The sequence below is a fragment of the Capra hircus genome, chromosome 6 (assembly GCF_001704415.2).
Source record: "Capra hircus breed San Clemente chromosome 6, ASM170441v1, whole genome shotgun sequence".
NCBI classification, from domain to species: Eukaryota; Metazoa; Chordata; class Mammalia; order Artiodactyla; family Bovidae; genus Capra; species Capra hircus.
This window is the reverse complement of record NC_030813.1, coordinates 21,713,583-21,735,762: the sequence shown is the minus strand read 5'-3', so window position 1 is coordinate 21,735,762 and position 22,180 is coordinate 21,713,583. Positions and strand designations below refer to the sequence as shown.

General features: G+C 37.4%; 1 protein-coding gene across 1 annotated transcript in view; it reads right to left on the bottom strand.

Moving 5' to 3' along the window:
• The window catches only part of TACR3 (tachykinin receptor 3), a 71,948-nt gene continuing 50,141 nt past the window's right edge, over positions 374–22,180 (bottom strand). Inside the window, exons 4-5 of the mRNA XM_018049248.1 lie at positions 4,990–5,186; positions 374–3,392 (exon numbers count right to left, since the gene is read on the bottom strand). Of these exons, the coding sequence (XP_017904737.1) occupies positions 3,080–3,392; positions 4,990–5,186 (510 nt within the window). The 3' untranslated portion in view covers positions 374–3,079. The remainder of the gene's footprint in view (positions 3,393–4,989; positions 5,187–22,180) is intronic.

Sequence of the window (22,180 nt, the reverse complement as noted above, 5' to 3'; positions counted from 1 at the left end):
TTGAGAACTTTTAGAGCGCTCTCAAAATAGTTTGTATTTTTCTGCTGCTGATCTAGGTACAAAAAAATCTAGAATGTTTTGACTATCTGCTGGTATTTCCAGTCAGTGTTTGCCAACAAACAATGAAAAAGATTCACAGTGAACTTGAACATCAGAGAGCAGAGTGAACTTTGGAAGCCAATTCTTCCAAACCCTGACAAATATGAAAATGCTGGCACAGCTTTATTTAAAATGACACCTACTAAAGCTGGTTTCCATGTGTTATTCTACAGGTCTCAGTGTGAAGATTCAGACAAAAGGACTAAAATCTTCTCTCTTTCATTCTTTCATATTGTACTTATTTATTTTATTATTATTACTTTTCAAATTTTTGAACTTACAATATTCTGCTTTATAAGGTCTCAGTTTAAGAGTCATGGGCATTGAGTTAATGATATCAGTTTTCTGTAAAAAGTATTAAGGATACTGTCTGGACCTCAGGTACTTCCATCATGCCAGAAGGATGATCCTTGGCAAGCAAAGCAACAACAACAAGAAAACATACAAAACAGCTGATTGGAGCAATATTTTCCCTTAGATGTTCTATGAAATTATGTTGAGTTTCTATAATGTGTGAAGGCAGGAGTTACGTTTTTCAGATGTATTAATGTGCGTTGGTAATGGCTGAGTACACTGAATTTGAGGGCCAGATTTCACATTCTAATCTCCAGCTGAATATGGTCCCATTCATCTAAATCACTAATGCTGGTCTCACAATCATTTATAAGTTTAAGAAGAAGAAATGTTTGCTTTAAAATGTTAGGCTTTTTCTTGACACTTTCACGTGGTATGATAAGCATTTACATGTTTTGGAATGAACACTTAAACACAATATTCAATGACTAGGGACTAAATAATAATACATTTGTTTATCTAAAGCATGCACACAAGCTTCACAGACTTTATTAAGCTGTTTGTGGCAACTCTGTAATGGCCGCTTACTATTTCAGCATTCAATTTTGAATTTAATTCTTTGAAGTTTTTGCATACATTAAACCGATTGTATGTGTCTGCACACTTGCATGTTTATGTATATATGTGTATCTGTTTATTAGTGTAATTAAAATAAATTTGCTTAAACACTTATGATAGGGGTGTTTAGACATTTAACACTTTGTAACAGTTAGATACTTCTGATGCTGGATCCAAAACAGGGGAGGAAGATTGGAAAATTTAACATTGTGCCAGTAAACACCATGTATTCTCTTAAAATAATTGTTTCTTATCTTATTCTTAAGAAAAATGGTCCTATATTTATGGAAGCATAACAATCCAGTAAAGTCACAGGTAATTGTAGTTGGATAGCTTTAAAAATCTAACTGAATATTTTGAAGGAGAAGTTTGTACTACACATCCACATTCTCAGAAGGTTACTGCTTTCTTGAGCTGGATTGATGATATCTCTAATTCAAGAAAAGATGGCTTTTGAGCACTGAGGTCTGGAAGATAAATTCCACACTTAATGGTATGCCTTGATTTGTTATAGCTCTCAGAAATGTGTCAGTATATTTTTTTCTTATAGTAAAACAGATTCTTCTTTAGGACCATTAGCTCACTTCTTTCTGGGGGAATTTGTGAATTATCTAAGCAGATAAAGGAAGTTTCTTTCTGTAGAAATATGTATATTATACTCCTGTTTGCCCGTATTAGTTCACGTGTATCCACATTTTGTCCAGCTTTTTATTCTAACAGTTGATTCCATTTTCTACATATTACTTGATTTACCTATATGTATACTAGTGCATCCCATGGAGGAGGGCATGGCAACCCACTCGAGTACTCTTGCCTGGAGAATCCCATGGACAGAGGGGCGTGGCAGGCTATAGTCCTTAGGATCACAAAGAGTCAGACATGACTGAAACAACTTAGCATGCACTCAAACAAGTACATATAAGTAGTACATAGATTTTTGTCCTAAGGCTTTGCATTTAAATATATTTTCTGATACTTTCTCCTAGTCCTTACTCTCTTTTTTTTTTTTCCCCCAGTGGGGGAAGGGGAGAGAATAAAGGCACTATACAGTTGTTAATACTCACCTTAAACTTTTTCCTTGGGTTATGGAGGAAAAATACATTTTCCTTTGGAGCTAATAGATGCTCTTGTCTGCTATCATAACTATGAATTAGTATCTTTAATTCTTGCCTAAAAATTGGTAGTCAGGTTCAGAGATAAATGAGATTCTTCCCTTCTTCATTAGAAAGCCTCTTTACTATTATGTAATCTATTTTTTTCTTAAACCTACAAATATTTGTGAAAAATAAAATAAGGAGGATCATCAGGATTTGCTTTGTCATTTTAAAGTTCTATCTTTGACTACTTCTTAGTTTGGCTCTTTAAAATATGTAATAGTCAAAAACTAAATGATTATGTTTTTCTTTTGAAGCAACTTTCCCAGAAAAATAAAGAGAATAATGTGTGCAGCTACCTAATAATTTGATCAGGTTTCTTTTTCAATTATATTTCATGGTGAATATCTTTAAATCTCAAAAAAATTTTACCCTACAGAGTTAATTCTCTTTAGCAAAAACTTTCATTAATTTTTACTCTTAAAGGTTAATTTCCCATCATTTTAGTCATAAAATAAGTCATATAACTTTTTTTCTTTAATAGCTATAGATGAAAAAGTTTCATTTTATACAGATTTTATTTTTATTCACTCACATCATTATATTTTTATGGTTCTTTAATCTTTTGGGGAAATCATATGTCACTTTAGTGTCACAAATATATATTGCAGTTTTTCAATGAGAAAAATGATATTCTTTACAAATACTTTTCAGAAATATTTTTCTGTTACATACAATCATTAAATTTTTCAAAGAATAAATTTAAAGCCCATTTTGTTTTTGAGGGGGCAAATACCTTAATAGTGTCTTTGTTAAACTCAAATGCTACCTTTCTCAGTTGAAACACAGTTGCCTAAAAATTGCCCTTCTTTTTTACAAAGACTATGTAAGACAGGGCTGACAATCAGGAGAGTGTAGACACTATGGTGACACCATGATGGCCTCACTCTACTCTTTCCGCTCAGGAAATGGATTTAAGAATATTCATCCACAGAAGTATAGGGTGAGCTTATGAAACTTGAAGTGGTGGAGCCAGATTTGGAATTCTGGCGGGAGCAGCCATTGAAGCTTGGGTCTCTTGGAGGCACTCTCTTCTTCCGACTGGATCTGGTGTTATCTGCATCACTAGGGTCAAACACCACTGTCATGGACTCCATCCTGGTCACAGTGTACAGGCTGCTTTGCCGAGTCGGGTGAAACCTGGTAGTCTTGAGCTCCAGCTCATCATAGCTAGAAACTTCAATGAAAGGACACCAGCGGAATGCTCTCTTGAAGCCTGCCCGAAATCTGAGGAGAAGCAGGCCACAAGAAGAAAAAGTCATATTTTCAAGTGGAAATTTCCTTCAGCTTCTACAGAAAGCTCTGCTTAATGCAATCAAGCCAACTCATTTTTTGAATTTAATTTTCTAGTCTAAATTTTAGCATTTATGCCACAGTATTGGTACTAGTTTTCTAAGTCCTTTTTGTTTGAATTGAATCTTAATTTCCCATTGATTAAAAGCAAGTTGTCAAAGAGTAAAAGTGCAGTATCAATAGTCAATATGCCAAAGAAGCAGTGTAGGTTTCTTCAAAAATTTTATACATTTGCATAAGTGATTTAAGCTTTCTGGGTACGGCCCTGAAAAATGACATAATTACACATTTATAAATTAGACTCATTTAATATTAAAATTAATTGCTCAGCTGGATGTTTTTATCTAATTGCATAAGAAAGTGCAAAATCCTTGGCTTTGTAAGCCATTAAATGAAGTTGATTAAAAACATATGCTCTGCTTTTGGGGTTATTTGAATTGATATATGGTTTGTGCAATTGGTGAAAAAAAAAGTAAGAATTAAATAATATTTTTAAGAAACTTAAGGAATGGTGTGGTAGGGGTCTAACGGAAAATAGAGCTGAGAATTTAGGTTGAGTAGCTACTTACACTAAGTCCCGTTTCTACTTGTCTACCATATTGGTTTATTAAAGAAATTATTCACCTTATAAAATTTAACACTACCCCCTCCATGTGCTGACCTTACAACTAAGGTGTTTTTAATCTGGAAACCAAAGTTTACTGTTTTTTTCCCAGTCTTAAATTTAATTGTGAATATTTTTCCTTTTCTTTCCAACTTCACTTTAAAACTAGCTTCCCCTCTTCCAGGGGTTGCACCCTGTCTTACTCACTGACTTCCTCATACTGGAGGGAGGTTTGGGATTCTTCTCAGTGTTGCTTCTGTTATTCTTATGACATCTTCTATTTTGAAGTCTATTTACAAAACACCCTTCTTAATAGAGTCCACTCACATATGCCATCATCTCTCCATCTGTGCATTTTTACAAAGTGTCTTCATTTCTTTGAGGACTTGAGCACACCTTCACCTCACCTTCTTTAATGATAGGACATTTCTTTTTCTTTGACAAGTAATTTTGAAGGATTTGGAGAGAGAATTTGGCCTATACCGAAATCAGCCGTTTAGAACCCCCAAGAGCATTGTTTTGAGGGGGTAATTGTTAAGGTGAGATAGTTCATTAAATAGGGAGGAGTTGGGTTTCCCTGGTGTCTCAGCTGGTAAATAATCTGCCAGCAATGCAGGAGACCTGAGTTCGATCCCTGGGTTGGAAAGATCCCATGGAAAAGGGAATGGCTACCCACTCCAGTATTCTGGCCTGGAGAATTCCATGGACTGTGTAGTCCATTGGTTCGCAGAGTCAGATATGACTGAATGACTTCCACTTTCACTTTTTCACTAGAAAAATACCCAGCTCTGTGCTCCTCTCAGTGAATTTTTCAAGTTTCCATTCCTTTTGATACTTAACTGCGTACCAGGAAGCTTAAACAATATTATATGCTTTCAGTGAAGCCAGAAGTGACAAGGAACTTGCGTTTGGTAATCTTCGTTTTACCTCTTATTCAGACAGCAGTAGATGATGGGGTTGTACATGGTTGAGCTCATTGCCAGCCAAAAGCTAGCCAGATAGACCTGCTGAATATATTTCCACCTGTTTAGTTGTTGATAGATTGCAGTGAGGATGAAATAAATATGATAAGGCAGCCAGCAGATGGCAAATGTCACCACAACAATAATCATCATTTTTACAACCTGGAAAGAAAGAAAGAGGTCATTTTTGGCAAATATGGAAGTCATTATATTAGTTCTAATAGCTTACTGCAAATCATATTTTGCTACCGATACAATTAAATATATGGCTTGCCTAAGAAATAGTCAATAAGTCAAAAAATGGCAAGGCAATATCGGGATAGTTACCTAAGTTTCAAGAAAGCATTCTTCTGTCACCTGGTGAATGGGTGGCACTCACTTAAATATAAATATACTTTAATTGGCTTGAAGAAAATAAGTGTTTATAAAAACAACAAAGAGCCTGGGAGCAGAAAGGAGAAAGAGCTAGGATTTGGCTGTGCTAGCCTGCACTATAAAAGAGTGAAGACATTCTATCTAGAGAAACTGACTGTTGAGTGACAGTGGGGGTATATCAGACTGTAGGGGTTGAGCAAGTTCCTCCATATTTATTATTACCTGAATATGACTATTCAGATTTCTTTACTTTAATGCCATGCTCACTGGGAAACCTTCAGAATGTTAATTTGGTTTCTTTTGTAGTCGGATATTGGGAAATGTTTCTCTCGACAGTGATACAGGATATTCACATTAGTCTGAGAAAATATCACTAACTTTAAATTGGTAAGTAGGCAATTGGCTTATACACTTGGTCTACATATCAACTTCTGTGATTTTGGCAAGCATGGATTATTTCCTCTCTTTCCACACTTTTGAACTACAATATGTTTGAAAGCTCCTGTCAAAGTAGAATGCAATCTCTCCTCCACTAGTCTTTAAATGCCTAAAAAGCATAGAGAATTCTTAATTATCTTAATATCCCCAGCATCTAGCACAGTGTCTAGTGTATTGCTAGAGACAGATAATTAGATATAAGATGAATGAATAAGGAATGAGAGTACAATTTGTAACAGGAAGTTGAGTGGGAGGATGTTTTGTATGCCTCTAAATAGGATAAAATAGGATAAAATTTGCTAGACTCAAAGTAATCAACACAGTGATTACTGTGATCACAGGGATCGATACAGTGATCAAAGTGCATAGAAAACCAAGTGGCTTGGCTTGGCTTTCTAAGTGAAAGGGAAAAAATCAGTAACAACATTCTAGAATAACCTCATTTAATAGTCCTCATTTACTCAACTAATCTGTTGAGTAAATTTGTTCATACTTTTTTTGGGAATTTGGAAAAAGTTTAAAATAATGCATATAAACAAAATAATTTTGAGGTTTACCCGTAGTCATATTAGAACACAAAACAGAGAAAGTCCTGATGTAAATGACCTATGTAGCATCTTGAAACTATGAAATACATTATTTAAGTACTGGGTTCATCATTTGATTGCAAGTGGAGATTCAGATGAAAGTTGACAACGTTAAAAATCATGAGAGACATGAGTCTAGAAATAGACAAAGCATGAAATGGATCAGTGTGGAAGGCAAAGCTTTCCCAAGGGTCTCATCATGATAACATCTAGGTATTTAGTAATAGGTGATAAAAATTGGCCATTAGAGCTGAAAATCCATATCAGTTCAGTTCAGTTCAGCCGCTCAGTTGTGTCCGACTCTTTACAACCCCACGAACCACAGCACGCCAGGCCTCCCTGTCCATCACCAACTCCTGGAGTCCACCCAAACCCATGTCCATCGAGTTGGTGATGCCATCTAGCCATCTCATCCTCCCTTCATTCCCTTCTCCTCCTGCCCTCAATCTTTCCCAACATCAGGGTCTCTTCAAATGAGTCAGCTCTTTGCATCAGGTGGCCAAAGTATTGGAATTTCAGCTTCAACATCAGTCCTTCCAATGAACACCCAGGACTGATCTTTAGGATGGACTGGTGGGATCTCCTTGAAGTCCAAGGGACTCTCAAGAGTCTTCTCCAACACCACAGTTCAAAAGCATCCATTCTTTGGCACACAGCTTTCTTTATAGTCCAACTCTCACATCCATACATGACCACAGGAAAAACCATAGCCTTTATTAGATGGACCTTTACTGGCAAAGTAATGTCCCTGCTTTTTAATATGCTATCTAGATTGGTCATAACTTTCCTTCCAAGGAGTAAGCATCTTTTAATTTCATGGCTGCAATCACCATCTGCAGTGATTTTGGAGCCCCCCAAAATAGAGTCTGACACTGTTTCTACTGTTTCCCCATCTATTTCCCATGAAGTGATGGGACCAGATGCCATGATCTTCGTTTTCTGAATGTTGAGCTTTAAGCCAACTTTTTCACTCTCCTCTTTCACTTTCATCAAGAGGCTTTTTAGTTCCTTTTCACTTTCTGCCATAAGGGTGGTGTCATCTGCATATCTGAGGTTATTGATATTTCTCCCGGCAATCTTGATTCCAGCTTGTGCTTCTTCCAGCCCAGCATTTCTCATGATGTATTCTGCATAGCAGTTAAATAAGCAGGGTGACAATATACAGCCTTGACGTACTCCTTTTCCTATTTGGAACCAGTCTGTTGTTCCATGTCCAGTTCTAACTGTTGCTTCCTGACCTGCATACAGGTTTCTCGAGGCAGGTCAGGTGGTCTGGTATTCCCATCTCTTTCAGAATTTTCCACAGTTTATTGTGATCCACATAGTCAAAGGCTTTGGCATAGTCAATAAAGCAGAAATAGATGTTTTTCTGGAACTCTCTTGCTTTTTCCATGATCCAACAGATGTTGGCAATTTGATCTCTGGTTCCTCTGCCTTTTCTAAAACCAGCTTGAACACCTGGAATTTTGTGGTTCACGTATTGCTGAGGCCTGGCTTGGAGAACTTTAAGCATTACTTTACTAGCATGTGAATGAGTGCAATTGTGTGGTAGTTTGAGCATTCTTTGGGATTGGAATGAAAACTGACCTTTTCTAGTCCTGTGGCCACTGCTGTGTTTTCCAAATTTGCTGGTATAGCGAATACAGCACTTTCACAGCATCATCTTTCAGGATTTGAACTAGCTCAACTGGAATTCCATCACCTCCATTAGCTTTGTTTGTAGTGATGGTTCCTAAGGCCCCCTTGACTTCACATTCCAAGATGTCAGGCTGTAGGTGAGTGATCACACCATTGCGATTATCTGTGTCATGAAGATCTTTTTTGTACAGTTTTTCTGTGTATTCTTACCACCTCTTCCTAATATCTTCTGTTTTCTGTTAGGTCCATACCATTTCCGTCCTTTATCGAGCCCATCTTTGCATGAAATGTTCCCTTGGTATCTCTAATTTTCTTGAAGAGATCTTTGGTCTTTCCCATACTATTGCTTTCCTCTATTTCTTTGCATTGATTGCTGAGGAAGGCTTTCTTATCTCTCCTTGCTATTCTTTGGAACTCTGCATTCAAATGGGTATATCTTTCCTTTTCTCCTTTTCTTTTCACTTGCCTTCTTTCACACCGATTTGTAAGGCCTCCTCAGACAGCCATTTTGCTTTTCCAGATCAGTAGCTCACAAAATGTCATCATTAGCTACATCATGTAAAATGTTTTTATTTTTTTCCATGTTTTTTCAATTGCATTTTTTTCTGAATAACTGTGTTCAGAATTCTGCATTTTATCTCTCTAATTTTAATGTATATATTTGTAGAATACAACTTAAGGGGCATATGTAAATATAATTTACATTTATACAATACTTCACACATCTAACAACTTACTGATTGATTTTCAATTGGACTTTAGGAAGCTAAGGCAAAGACCAAAAGACTTTACCACAGTGATTCATGAAATCTAAGTTAGATTTTTTAAAACCCAGACTCTTAAGTCTGTTTTTTCTGCTTACAAATAATAACACTTACTGAATGTCTATCGGGTCTAAAAACATAGAATAGAGAAAGATAATAGGTAGAGAACGACTTCCTTATCCTGAAAAAGATTATGATATAATGAAAAATATTAAAATATAAATTAAAGTACATAGAAATCTGAATATAAACATGTAAATAAAGTAAAAAATAATATTTATGAGACCTTGAAAGTGAAAGTCGCTCAGTCCTGTTGGATTCTTTGCGACCTCATGGACTATACAGTCCATGGAATTCTTCAGGCCAGAATACTGGAGTGGGTAGCCTTTCTGTTCTCCAGGGGATATTCAATCCAGGGATTGAACCCAGGTCTCCCATATTGCAGGTGGATTCTTTATCAGCTGAGCCACCAGGGAAGCCCAAGAATACTGGTGTGTGGGTAGCCTATCCCTTCTCCAGCAAATCTTCCCAACTCAGGAGTTGAACTGGGGTCTCCTGCATTGCAGGCAGATACTTTACTAACTGAGCTATCAGGAAAGCCCATTTACTCGTTTATTATAAGCAGGAATGACTGAATGCATGTTACCTGTAAATCAGGGAAGATCAGGCTGAGTGATATGGGTTTGGTTGATTTTTTTTCATTCTTGAGTATGTGAACATCATACAATTCTTCCAACATGGTACACAGAAGTTCCTGTCCAAGATTATTCTCCTTAGCTCCTCCCTCTCCCTAGCTTTCCCCCCAGCTCCTCCCCCTCTCCCTAGCTCCTCCCCTCCCTCTTGCCCCTCCCCTCCCTCTTGCCCCAGTTATTCTCATTGACTAACAACCTCTCCTCCCACAAACTTTTGCACAATTATCACTTTTTCTATGACCAGCCTTATTCAAAATTGCAATCTGTCCTTCCAGCACTCCCTAAACCCCTTAGCCTGTTATTTATTTTCAGTTTATGTGTCCTGTGTAATTTTTACTTTGTGTCTCCTTATGCTAGAATACTAAAAATAAAAGCAAGAATTTTCTGCTTGTCTTATTTACTTACATATTTCAGTCATGTAGACTAGATTTCACATAAAATTGGTGTTCAGAGTTTTGAAAAAATAAGTTAATTAAAGTGAATAAAAAAAGAAAGAAACTAAAAGACCTGTAGTTGATTAGGTGATGCTCATGATTTTACTCCATCATGAATTACTTGTATCATTTGTCCTCCAACTTTAGATGAGCATATGTAATATACAATGAGTTATTTCCTTTTCCAGGCAAACAAATTCAAGTAATGTGTATGAGTGCACAAGTAATATTATCAATATATTATTTTGGATGCAGGAATGCATTACATTTCATTCTGAATAAATGTTAAGAGCAAGAAAAAATATTTATGACAGTGTGAACATGGTTCAAGCTACTATGTTAAATACAGTATCAGCAAATATACATAAAATTGCTTTTATACAGACTAATCACAAACTCCCTTTGCATGAAATTGTTTTCCAACAATAGCTGAAGAACTGCAAAGGCTATCAGAATCTTTTAACGTAACTGCCAACCATCAATGTAGAAGTCCAAAAAGAAGGAAAATTAAAGTGCATGTGTAGAAACAGTATCAGATAACTTATAATTCACATACACGTGGCCTTAAGGATTCTGTTGCAAGACATTTAGAAGCTTATTTGAAGATTCTTAGGAAAAATCTAAAAGAACCTAAGAGAATGGATCTTTTACAGTGAAGCAACTGCTATAGTTTATTTATTGCTATATAGTGTTTCAATCATTACTGTGGGTCTCTGCTCATAAAATTTTGTGAAATGATTTCAGATAGCAAACTCTCAGGCCCCTAGATTTGATGTAAATGCAAAAGTAGTCTCTCGGGTGGACAGAATTATTTTGCTTTATGAAATACTGAAATCATGAAATTGTAATCATCTTCCTCATAAAAAGGCGAGGGAAAGAGCACTTTGACACAAACCTTGAGCAATGATAGATGTGTAACTGCTCAGTTCCCCCATGTCTCATGCTTGGATAATGGCACTAGCTCAGATAGGCTCTAAATGCTATTCAGGAAAGTTGGTAGACTTGGATATGTTTTAGGCAAGATAAGAGACTGGGATGAAGATTATCCAAATCTCTCATCATGTCTTAACAAATTTTATTGTGACTTGATACAAAGATGGATTGGCGTTGGGTATTTCATGAAACTGAAAGACATATCCAGCTTCTGAGGCAATGGGATTTATTTTCCATGGTGACATGGACTCTTGTGGCCACCCTGCCCTTGGTACAGGCACTTACTAGCAGAAGATAAAGGGAGGTGGGACAAGTGAAGTAGCTCTTGTAACAACACTGCCCCTCTTTAATAGTTTAGAATCCATTTGACTCACACAGGCAGGATTGAATGCATATCAAAAGTTAGTGAGAATAAGCTTTGGGCACCTTTTATTCATATGTCTAAGGGAAAAATATTCTTTGATTTTCATATCTTGTGCAGGTTAGACTGGAATGCCTATAGCTGTTCTTATCTATCATATTGAATTAATGCAGGATAGATGATTTTGAGGTTTTTAGTTGTAAAAGAAAAATGGATCAGGCTGCTGCTGCTGCTGCTGCTGCTAAGTCGCTTCAGTCGTGTCCGACTCTGTGTGACCCCATAGACGGCAGCCCACCAGGCTCCCCTGTCCCTGGGATTCTCCAGGCAAGAGTACTGGAGTGGGGTGCCATTGCCTTCTCTTAGGAAATTAAATGAAATATTGCCAACCTTAAAAAAAATCTGGGAATTATACTCTTCAAGGCAGAATTTATTCTTTGTAAATGTCTGGATTGGAAATGGTCAACTTGTAGTGAGAAGAAACATCCTGTTTTGATTAAAATCTCAGAGCATGTTTTAAAGAACCATCCCATGGGCCTACTACTTCTCTGTAACTTTGGTCTACACAAATGTTCTTAAATGACAAATATATCTCTTTAGGTCAAAATTACATGCCTGCTTTATTCTAGCTTCATATTAGCAAATTATAATATTCTCAAGAATAATATATGGAAAAAATTAATGACAAACATCAAAATATAAAGTAGTGCATCTTAGATTATTTAGGTGGGCTTTTTTGTTGCTTCAGTTTCAAAGAACACATTTTAAAATGTCAATCCCAAGTGAGAAAATAAAACTAAGTAGTAACACTTGTGAAAAAAGTTGAGGGTAGTCCGGAAGATGAGTTGAATTTTCTCAATAATTTCAGAATTAAATGAGAATATTGTGTTAGTGTCATCCAAGAAATTTGACACTGTTGCCAAATCCAGCTAATGTGACTATCCAGTTAACATTAGCTTAGAGCAATGATTGTATGGAATTATGTTAAGGCCAAACAAAAAGCCATGCATGTATATGCATGGAAATGTGTAAAATGCTTCTGTGTGTGTGTGTATGTGTGTGTGTATGTGTGTGTGTATGTGTGGTATTATTTAGATTCCACTTCTTTACATTTCATTGGTTGTTTCACTTTTAATGTAATTTTAGTTTTCCAATGGAAACAGCCTTTTAAAGTATTATTAATTTCAGGTTTATGATGTTCTGAAGCCAAAACAAAAGGGATGTCACATAAAGGAAGGCAAGAAGACATTAGCAAAGAAAGTACATTAAGGCAAGAGGAATAAAGACTGATGTTATGGGATCATGGCTAGAGATAGAACTTCTAGAGGCTCACTATGGACGGAATTATGTCCCCACCCCCACATTTTTAAAGTTTACTTACCCTTTAATTTATCAAATTTTTTCTAGATTTATTGAGATATAATTAGCTCATAACATTTTGCAAATTAAAGTGTACAGAGTGATGATTTGATACATGTACATATCGTGAGATGATTATTAACACCTTCATCACCTCACGCAGTTACTTGTGTGTATGTGTGTGTATGTGTGCTTGTTGAGAACATTTAATATCTACTCTGGTGTAACATCTATGAGGCATCCCCAGTGGCTTGTGAACTGGCTTCCTGATGGGATCCATGATGGGTTAGTAGGATCTGAATGCCTTTGACATGTTCAGTCTGGAGCCCTGCCTACTGTTCTCCCAGCTCTCTCCATCCCCAAGTTGTGCAGACCTCCACAGTCCCCTGGATAGAGGGAGACAGAAATGGGCTCTTTGGCAGGGCTCCACACACCTGAGGAAGCTGAGAACTCATCCATCACATCCATTATCACCACCACCCTATCCCTCAGGGAGAAATCACAGCTGAGAAGACCCTTTTGGTACCGAGTTGCATCGCCATGGGAAGGACGTGATGTGTACAGAGTCAGTTTGTTCCTCTTACTCTTTCCAGGGCATCCAATCTCAGATTATTTTTTAAATTTTGTACTGCAATTTCTCTATTGGAATCCCAGACTTCCACAAATGTTCTCTGATCCATGGGTGACCATCTAAGTCAGTTTTTTCAAGGGACTCCTGATTCACAGCTAAGGGCCACTCCAGGGTTTATGGAGTGAACAGAGTTTGAGGTCTATATGTTTATTATCTGACTCCCAGTGGGCAAGACTTGCCAGGTATGGTGCTGGTGACAGAACCAAAGCCAGATGGGGATGTGGCCAAGTCCTCTGAGGTGTGGAGTTGTTTCTGGGTCTATAGCTGGGACCATGGTAGGTAAGTCATCCTCCAGGGTGCAAGTCTATCTTCTCAAAGTGATTCTCATTCTTGTACTGCATGGTGGTTTTAGTCTTCTACCTGGATCCCCTAGCTACCAGAAAGGCACTATTGTCTATGGATAGATTTCCAATTGTTGTTGTTGAAGGGGTATGATGAGGGACATCTTATCTGGCCATCTTGTGGATGTCACTCTCCCAAATTCATATGTTGAAGTCCTAACCTCAGTACCTCAGCGTGTGACAATATATGGAGACAGGTCTTCTTTAAAGAGATAATTAAGTTTAAATAATGTCATTAGGGCGGGACCTAAACCAATATAACTGGTGTTCTAAAAGGAAAAGACAATTAGAATACAGACCCACAGAAGGAAGACCACCTGAAGACAGAGGGTTGCAGCCATCTGCAAACATGGCTGAAAGACCACTCTTGATGACACTTGAACTTATACTTCTAGCCCCCTGAATTGTGAGAAAATATTTCTGTTGTTTAAATAGCAGTCTATGTTATTTTGTTATGGTAACCTGAGCAGATTAATACTATGTTTGAAATGCTGAGGATGGTTTAATATGTATGGCTTCATTCCAGCAAAGTAGGAGGCAAAAGACTACACATTTTCCTAGTGAAAACAGAGATTTCCAGAGAGATTCTGATTGCCTGAGAATTGCTTTCACGGAAGTAAAGGACAGATCAGGATCTTTATTTCCATCAGTTGAGCCTCTCTTAGGTTATATATGGCCTTCCTCACAAGCGCTGTTTTCCATGATAATTCCTTTGCAACAGAAATGACAAGCACACAGAAAGCTTACTTGCTGGGCAAGGTGATAGGTTTTTCGTGGTTGTTATACAAATCAAAAATCCAATTGAATCTGTCACTTGAGCTTAGACTGAAGAGTGGTTCCTTTGTTTAAGGCAAAAGGCTTCTTTGTTACATACTTAGATATTCTCTCCTGAAGGAGCAGATCTGGCTTGTTAGTAGTATTTAGAGGAAAATAATTAAAATAGAAAATAGCCTTAAAAAATTTTATGGTTTATATAACAATAGAAGTAAATCTATTTGCCAATATTTCAGCTATTCAATTAAACAAGACCAATTTCAACAGGGATTAACAAAAAACAAATTGTCACTTATTATGAATATTGGGGCCAAGTCATGTTTTTGAGGCTTCTTTTATGGTAGAATAGGGAAGAATGTTGAAATATGGTTTAAAATGTGGTTTACTTTAAAGGCATACATCTAGCAAATAACACAAAAATGTAATGAAATTAAAAGTGTGTGTGTGCTCAGTCGTGTCCAATTCTTTGAGGCCCCATGGACTGTAGACTGCGATGCTTCTTTGTCCATAGAATTTCCCAAGAATACTGCAGTGGGTTGCCATTCTCTGCTCCAGTTAAGGTTTAGGATCTTTTGACATACAGAAGGGGAGAGACTCAGGAAAATTTCTGCCTCGATTACCCTTCTACAGAAGAGGGTTTAAGAGAGGAAAGAACTGAAATCAAATGCCAGGTCACCTCATCTTTCTGTGTTCTAGAAGTTGCAAAGAGAGATCTGTTTTCTTGAGAATGGGCCTGGCCAGAAAAAGGCCTAGGCTGGTATCATTTGCAAAATAACAGAGTTCGTGTCTTATTATGTGTTGACATAGCTTGTCCTTTAAAATATATTATTAATATGTTGTTATTAATATATTGTGGTCCAAAATGTTGAGCCAGCCAGTGTCTTTTGCTGTTGACTTTTTATCTTGAAGGTGTGCATACTTTGTTTTTTTGAAACGGCATAAATCTGGAATATTTGAGATTATTCTTTTCTGTACTTCTGTAGAAAATAAGATCAGTCACTGAAAATTAATTTTTTCTCTACAGTATATGACACACTAAAAAACATGATTTGTAAATGATGCTGTCCTTATTTGTAGTTACCTTGAAATAAATCTGCATGATTTGTACATGCTTACCCTTGGAAAGTCCCAATCCAGTTTCTTTCCCTGTAAAAATTTCTACCGAAGCTTTGGGAGAGTAGTACCTCAAGCTCACTCTTGGAGTAGCTTCCCTCATATTTCTTCATGCAGGTAGGCTTAGATACTTCCTAATTAGACCTAGTGGGCTTCCCAGGTGGCACTAGTGGTAAAGAACCCATCTGCCAGTGCAGGAGGTGTAAGAGAGGCAGGTTCGCTCCCTGGGTCAGGAAGATCCCTTGAGGAGGACATGGCAGCCCACTCCAGTATTCTTATCTGGAGAATCCCAGGGAGAGAGGAACCTGGTGGGCTATAGTCCATAGGGATGCAAAGAGCTGGACACGACTGAAGCGACTTAGCACACATACACACAGTTAATCCTAGCATATTATAACACAGATACATATTATAGTCAAGCCTGTTTCTATTTCCTTCTCTCTGGATATGGGCACATGCATTATTAATCTTTGTGTCTCCAAAACTTAACGTAGTTCTTGACATTCAATAAATACCTTTTGATTGAGGATATCTTAACTTTACGGTCCATGTTATGAAAATTTTGATTGCAAGAAATATCATTTATCTTTTTCTTACCAGTGTTTTGCCCTATCATGCACATAATAAGAATTCAAAAACAGTATTTAAATAAACTTAAAAGCAAAAATTATTTCAAATGTTTTAAACCTAATTAAAATCATTATTATTGCTCTTGGTCTTTATATTTAGCCAGATATTTGGAAAGAAGGGGCTTCCCTGGTGGCTCAGAGGTTAAAGTGTCTGCCTCCAATGCGCGAGACCTGGGTTTGATCCCTGGGTCGGGAAGATCCCCTGGAGAAGGAAATGGTAACCCACTCCAGTATTCTTGCCTGGAGAATCCCATGGATGGAGAAGGCTGGTAGGCTACAGTCCATGGGGTCGCAAAGAGTCGGACACGACTGAGCGACTTCACCTCACCTCACCTCACCTTGGAAAGAACAGTTAAATGAACCATGTAAAGGTACAACCTTAAGAAAGAAGTTCAGTTATCTTTGTTTACTTAATAAATTATATCCTTAAATTACAATTGTTCTACAATAATGCCACTTTTCTAGAGAAACCAAAGCCCTATGCTCTACAGTGCTAAATTAAAAAGAAAATATATTTTCTGTTTTCACAACACTTATATTATACTAAGTTCAGTTCAGTCGCTCAGTCATGTCCATCTCTTTGCGACCCTGTGAATCGCAGCACGCCAGGCCTCCCTGTCCATCACCAACTCCCAGAGTTTACCCGACCTCATGTCCATCAAGTTGGTGATGCCATCCAGCCATCTCATCCTCTGTTGTCCCCTTCTCCTCCTGCCCCCGATCCCTCCCAGTATCAGGGTCTTTTCCAATGAGTCAACTCTTCACATGAGGTGGCCAAAGTATTGGAGTTTCAGCTTCAGCATCAGTCCATCCAATGAACACCCGGGACTGATCTCTTTTAGGATGGACTGGTTGGATCTCCTTGTAGTCCAAAGGACTCTCAAGAATCTTCTCCAACACCACAGTTCAAAAGCATCAATTCTTTGGCACTCAGCTTTCTTCACAGTTCAACTCTCACATCCATACATGACCACTGGAAAAACCATAGCCTTGACCAAATGGACCTTTGTTGGCAAAGTAATGTCTCTGCTTTTTAATATGCTATCTAGGTTGGTCATAACTTTCCTTCCAAGGAGCAAGCATCTTTTAACTTCATGGCTGCAATCACCATCTGAAGTGATTTTGGAGCCCCCCAAAATAAAGTCTGACACTGTTTCCACTGTTTCCCCATCTATTTGCCATGAAGTGATGGGACCAGATGCCATGATCTTCGTTTTCTGAACGTTGAGCTTTAAGCCAACTTTTTCACTCTCCTCTTTCACTTTCATCAAGAAGCTTTTTAGTTCCTCTTCACTTTTGGGATTGGAATGAAAACTGACCTTTTCCAGTCCTGTGGCCATAAGAGAGATATTTGTCTGCATTGCTCATTGCATTCTATTTCAATGATGGCCAGAGAAACTATTTCCGTACACAAACTTACTTTTATAACATGTGTGATTGTGTCAGTGAAGATTTATTTATGCCCTAGGGGAAATATAAGTCAAAAATACATATTCTAGAAGCTTGTACTTTCTTCTCTTAATAGAAGCAACAGTAAAAAAGAAAGAACTTGCTTTTTAATTTTTTAATTTTTGCAATGTTGTGTTGGTTTCTGATTGCAAATCAAAACTACAGTGAGGTATCAGCTCACAGCAGTCAGAATGGCCATCATCAAAAAATCTACAAACAATAGATGCTGGAGAGGATGTGGAGAAAAGGGAACCCGCTGCACAGTCGGCGGGAATGTAAACTGCTACAGCCATTACAGAGAAGATTATGGAAATTCCTCAAAAAACTAGAACTTGCTTTTTATTGAAAGGAGTAACTCAGAAAATAATAACAATATGTAGGTACATTTATTTTTATAAGACTATTTAAGAAAGAGGATGATAGATAAATAAATGATAAATGAAGCTTCAAAAAGTAAAAGTAAGGGACAAACACTTGCTTCCTGAAGCAGAAGGGAAACTAAAACTTGTTGAGGCCCTTTTAAGTGTAAGGTACTCTGCTTCCACTGTATGCATGATATGCTCATTTTAATTAATGCTATTGGTATATATTAGCAGTGCCCAGCTAGCCATGTTTTAATTGTGAAATGTCTAGTAGGCACAACTTTATTTTCTAATAGAGAGTTGCAGAGGTTGATTCTAGAGGTAAAGGTATTAAATAGAACATTTTTCTGCACATGAAATTCTATTCAAGTGAGTGACTCCACATTGCTAAGCTAGACCTCTCTTCGAACCTGTTATTTTTTGCCTTGTGATGCTTAGCTACTTTGCAAATCTGTTTGTGTTTTGATGTATTTCTTCACTTTTCCATGGTAACGTCTTTCAACAACTGGAATTTTAAATTTAAAAATGATACATGTAATCTCCTTATTTTCATGCCATAATTAAGAGATCTTATCTTTTCTGTTTTAGTCCATGAAGTAAACTTAATCTAGGTACTCTGGTTCTTTGTCTTGTTTCTAGCAGGTAGATTTCTCAAGGTTTGTTTTTATTTTCTTTTTGTAAGTCCAGGCTCTATCACTCTTTGCCTGTAAAGATAAACTGAAAGTGTTCTTAAATCTGAGCATCATAGAAGGAGCACAGGCTTCTCTCTTGTTGGACAGCTATGTGTCCTCAGAAGACGCAGCAATCTGCCCCATGTGTCCCTGCTGCTGCTGCTGCTAAGTCGCTTCAGTCGTGTTTAACTCTGTGCGACCCCATAGACGGCAGCCCAGCAGGCTCCCCCGTCCTGGGATTCTCCAGGCAAGAACACTGGAGTGGGTTCCCCTTTCCTACTCCGCATGTGTCCCTAGTGGGTGCATTAGCCTTCTCACAGTCTCAGGAATAATGAGGTTGTTGTATAAAACCCTCTACTTTTCTCCCCTTGATTGCAGAACCCACTTGGCTTTACACACTCCTCTGAGCTCTGCCCACTGTCTTATCACAGTTGCTGTTTCACTCAGGAGATTTAGTAAGTGGCAGATGAGAAGGTAGAATTCAGACCACCATCTTCCCCAACAGATAATCTGTGTGAATATCTCAACGATATCAAAGTTTTATGTATTAAAAAAGCTCCCTTCATTCTCCTCTCCCTCTCCACCCCACCTCCAAAGCTGTTCTCTCTGTGAACTTCCCTATCTTAGTAAATGGTCCCACCACCCATCTAGAGAGTTAGAAGTCATGCTTGTTTCTTTGCATCTGCTCATTTTCACTGCCCCTTTTAATACCTAGGCAAATCCTGTAGGCCATGTCACCAAAATATCTTAGCCTTTTTGTCTTAGCTCTATTACAATAACCTCTGACAAAAATCATTATCTTTCTCCTGGACAAATGCAATAATCACCAAATTGGATTTTACTGAAAGCGTGAACTTTCGCTTCAATTTGAAACAGACTTTGAAGTCTGCATTGCACAGTGGTGTACAGCAGTGTCAAGAGCACTGGACTCAAATACTTTGATTTAAATCTAGGCCCTGATTGTAAATAGCTATGTAAAATTGGGTAAATGACTTAAATCTTTCTGAACATCAATAATCTTGTTAGTAAAGAAGAGATAAGAACACTCTTCACACAGGGGATTGTGAGGATTAAGTGGAAATGAGACTGCCAGGCTCATAAAATACTCAGGGCATGCTGAGGTATTCATTTTTACTTCATTCCCAAGAACTGACTAACTTATAAGCATATTTTAAAGTCATTGGTACTATGGCCTAAAATGATTATGAATTTTGTAAAGGCAAAGGAGGGCTCTGGTGGTGGGCTGGGGGTCAAGAGGTAAAATGAAGATCGGGTACTGAAGAACTCAGATTTTCTGTTAAATTTTGTGATAAAATTTATACAGACAATAGGAGTTTTAAAAACAGCTCTTTTTAAGAATCATAATTCCTGCTCTCTGTGTTTATATGATTGTGACTAGAAGTAGAGATATATGGAGATGGCATCAAATCCATGTTTTAAGCCCAGTCATTTTATAGTTAAACAATGGCTTTGTCACTTCAATACAGCATATTTCTATAAAAGCGCAAGATAACATATTCCTTGAAAAGCTTTTCTATAAGAAAAATGATTAAAATTTTTACAAGAGGAGGAAAAAGAAAAATAAATATTCTCTTCCTGATATATATTTTAGTTTTATACTAAATAATTAGAAAATTGACATTTATTTAATAAAACATTAATTTAACAACAAAAAGACCATAAATATTTTTAAAAGTTAAAAATACTTAGACTGGCCATTTATTTATTATCTATAATATTTGCAGCATAAAATTGATCCAAAGCATATAATCTCAGTATCTTTTTATTGGTATTTAAGATTTCAATTTGTTTGCAAAGTTTATCTGATAAAAATAAAAATTAATCTGTCTATATATTTATTTTTATATACATAATAATTTCAGGAAAAGAGAAATGTCCTATATTCTAACAATTCCAGAAATATATTTTGAAACATCAAATTTAAGTCCTCAGGATATGACAGGAAAATTGGGGAGAAGGAAATGGCAACCCACGTCAGTACTCTTGCCTAGAAAATCCCATGGATGGAGGAGCCTGGTGTCCATAGGGTTGCAAAGAGTTGGACACAACTGAGTGACTTCACTTTCCAGAAAATTAGCTTCTTAATCCTTGACTGCTCCTGCAAAGTGCAGGACAAAATTATGAGCAGTTAATTAGGTGAAAAACAGTTGAAACCTTTGAAGAGTGGAGATATTTTAGCAGCTACCCCTCATAAGGGAGATAGAATTTAGAGTTTGAGTCTCATCAGACTAGAGTCTCAGGAAACAACTTGGGTTTTCCTAGAAGTTCTGGGCCTTAGGAATAAATACTGTGCCAACGATTAAGAGATTAATCTTAACACCAAGGGCAAAAGTAAAATTGATTTATCCTTAAAAAGTACCAAACCTCTGCAGATTTGAATGATGAACTGGCAATTTAACTGCCTGCTAAGAGAAAGCACTGCATTTTTCAGACGAACAGCAGTCTGTGTATTATCATGTCTCATAGTATTCAGCATACCCCCTCAGATGGGCATACATGCAAAGGAATTAAAAATGTGATCATAATCAAGAAAAAACGAATCAGGTTTTGCAATTAACAGATAAAGCCTTTAAATAACTATGATAAATATGTTAAGTGAAGTATTTACAGGAACAGATGGTTATAGTGAATTAAAAAGTGGAGAATTTCAGGAGATAAGTGAAAATTGTAAAACTGAAAAATTCATGTGGAAATATTAGAACAATATCTGAAGTCATCTAATAAAGTCCTAGATGTTTCATTTCAATTCTGATTATGTAAATATTGGATAATACATACTAGATAATGCTTGATTCATTTTGTCAGTATCTCTTATCACTTTCCAAGATTGTACTCCCAGCATCCACTACTACTAGAAGAGAAAAATACTTTTTTAGGATCACTGAAGTGCTAAATTCACATTAATTGTTTCTCTTTCTGGCCAGTGTCTATTCTTGCTGCTGCTGCTGCTGCTAAGTCGCTTCAGTCATGTCCGACTCTGTGCGACACCATAGAGCAGCCCACCAGGCTGCTCTGTCCCTGGGACTCTCCAGGCAAGAACACTGGAGTGGGTTGCCATTTCCTTCTCCAATGCATGAAAGTGAAAAGTGAAAGTGAAGTCGCTCAGTCATGTCCGACTCTTAGCGACCCCATGGACTGCAGCTTACCAGGCTCGTCCATCCAGGGGATTTTCCAGGCAAGAGTACTGGAGTGGGGTGCCATTGCCTTCTCTTCTAGCAAGTCACAAAACTTGGTACATTAATTGTACCAAGAATTGGTACATTAATCAAAAATGATTGCTTCTTCTCAGGAAAGCTATGACAAACCTAGACAGCATATAAAAAGCAAAGACATCACTTTGCCAACAAAGGCCTATATAGTGAAGGCATTGGTATTTCCAGGGCCTGCAGTTGGATTGCTCCCATTTGGAGAAGTGCAGAGTGACTGCCCAGTTGGGTGGGAACACAACTCAAGTGATCATGGCCGCAGTAGAACAGTGCCTGCAGGTTCATCTCATGGCCTTGGACACTAAGGCAGAGTGCCAAAGAATTGATGCTTTTGAACTATGGTACTGGAGAAGACTCTTGAGAGTCCCTTGGACTGCAAGT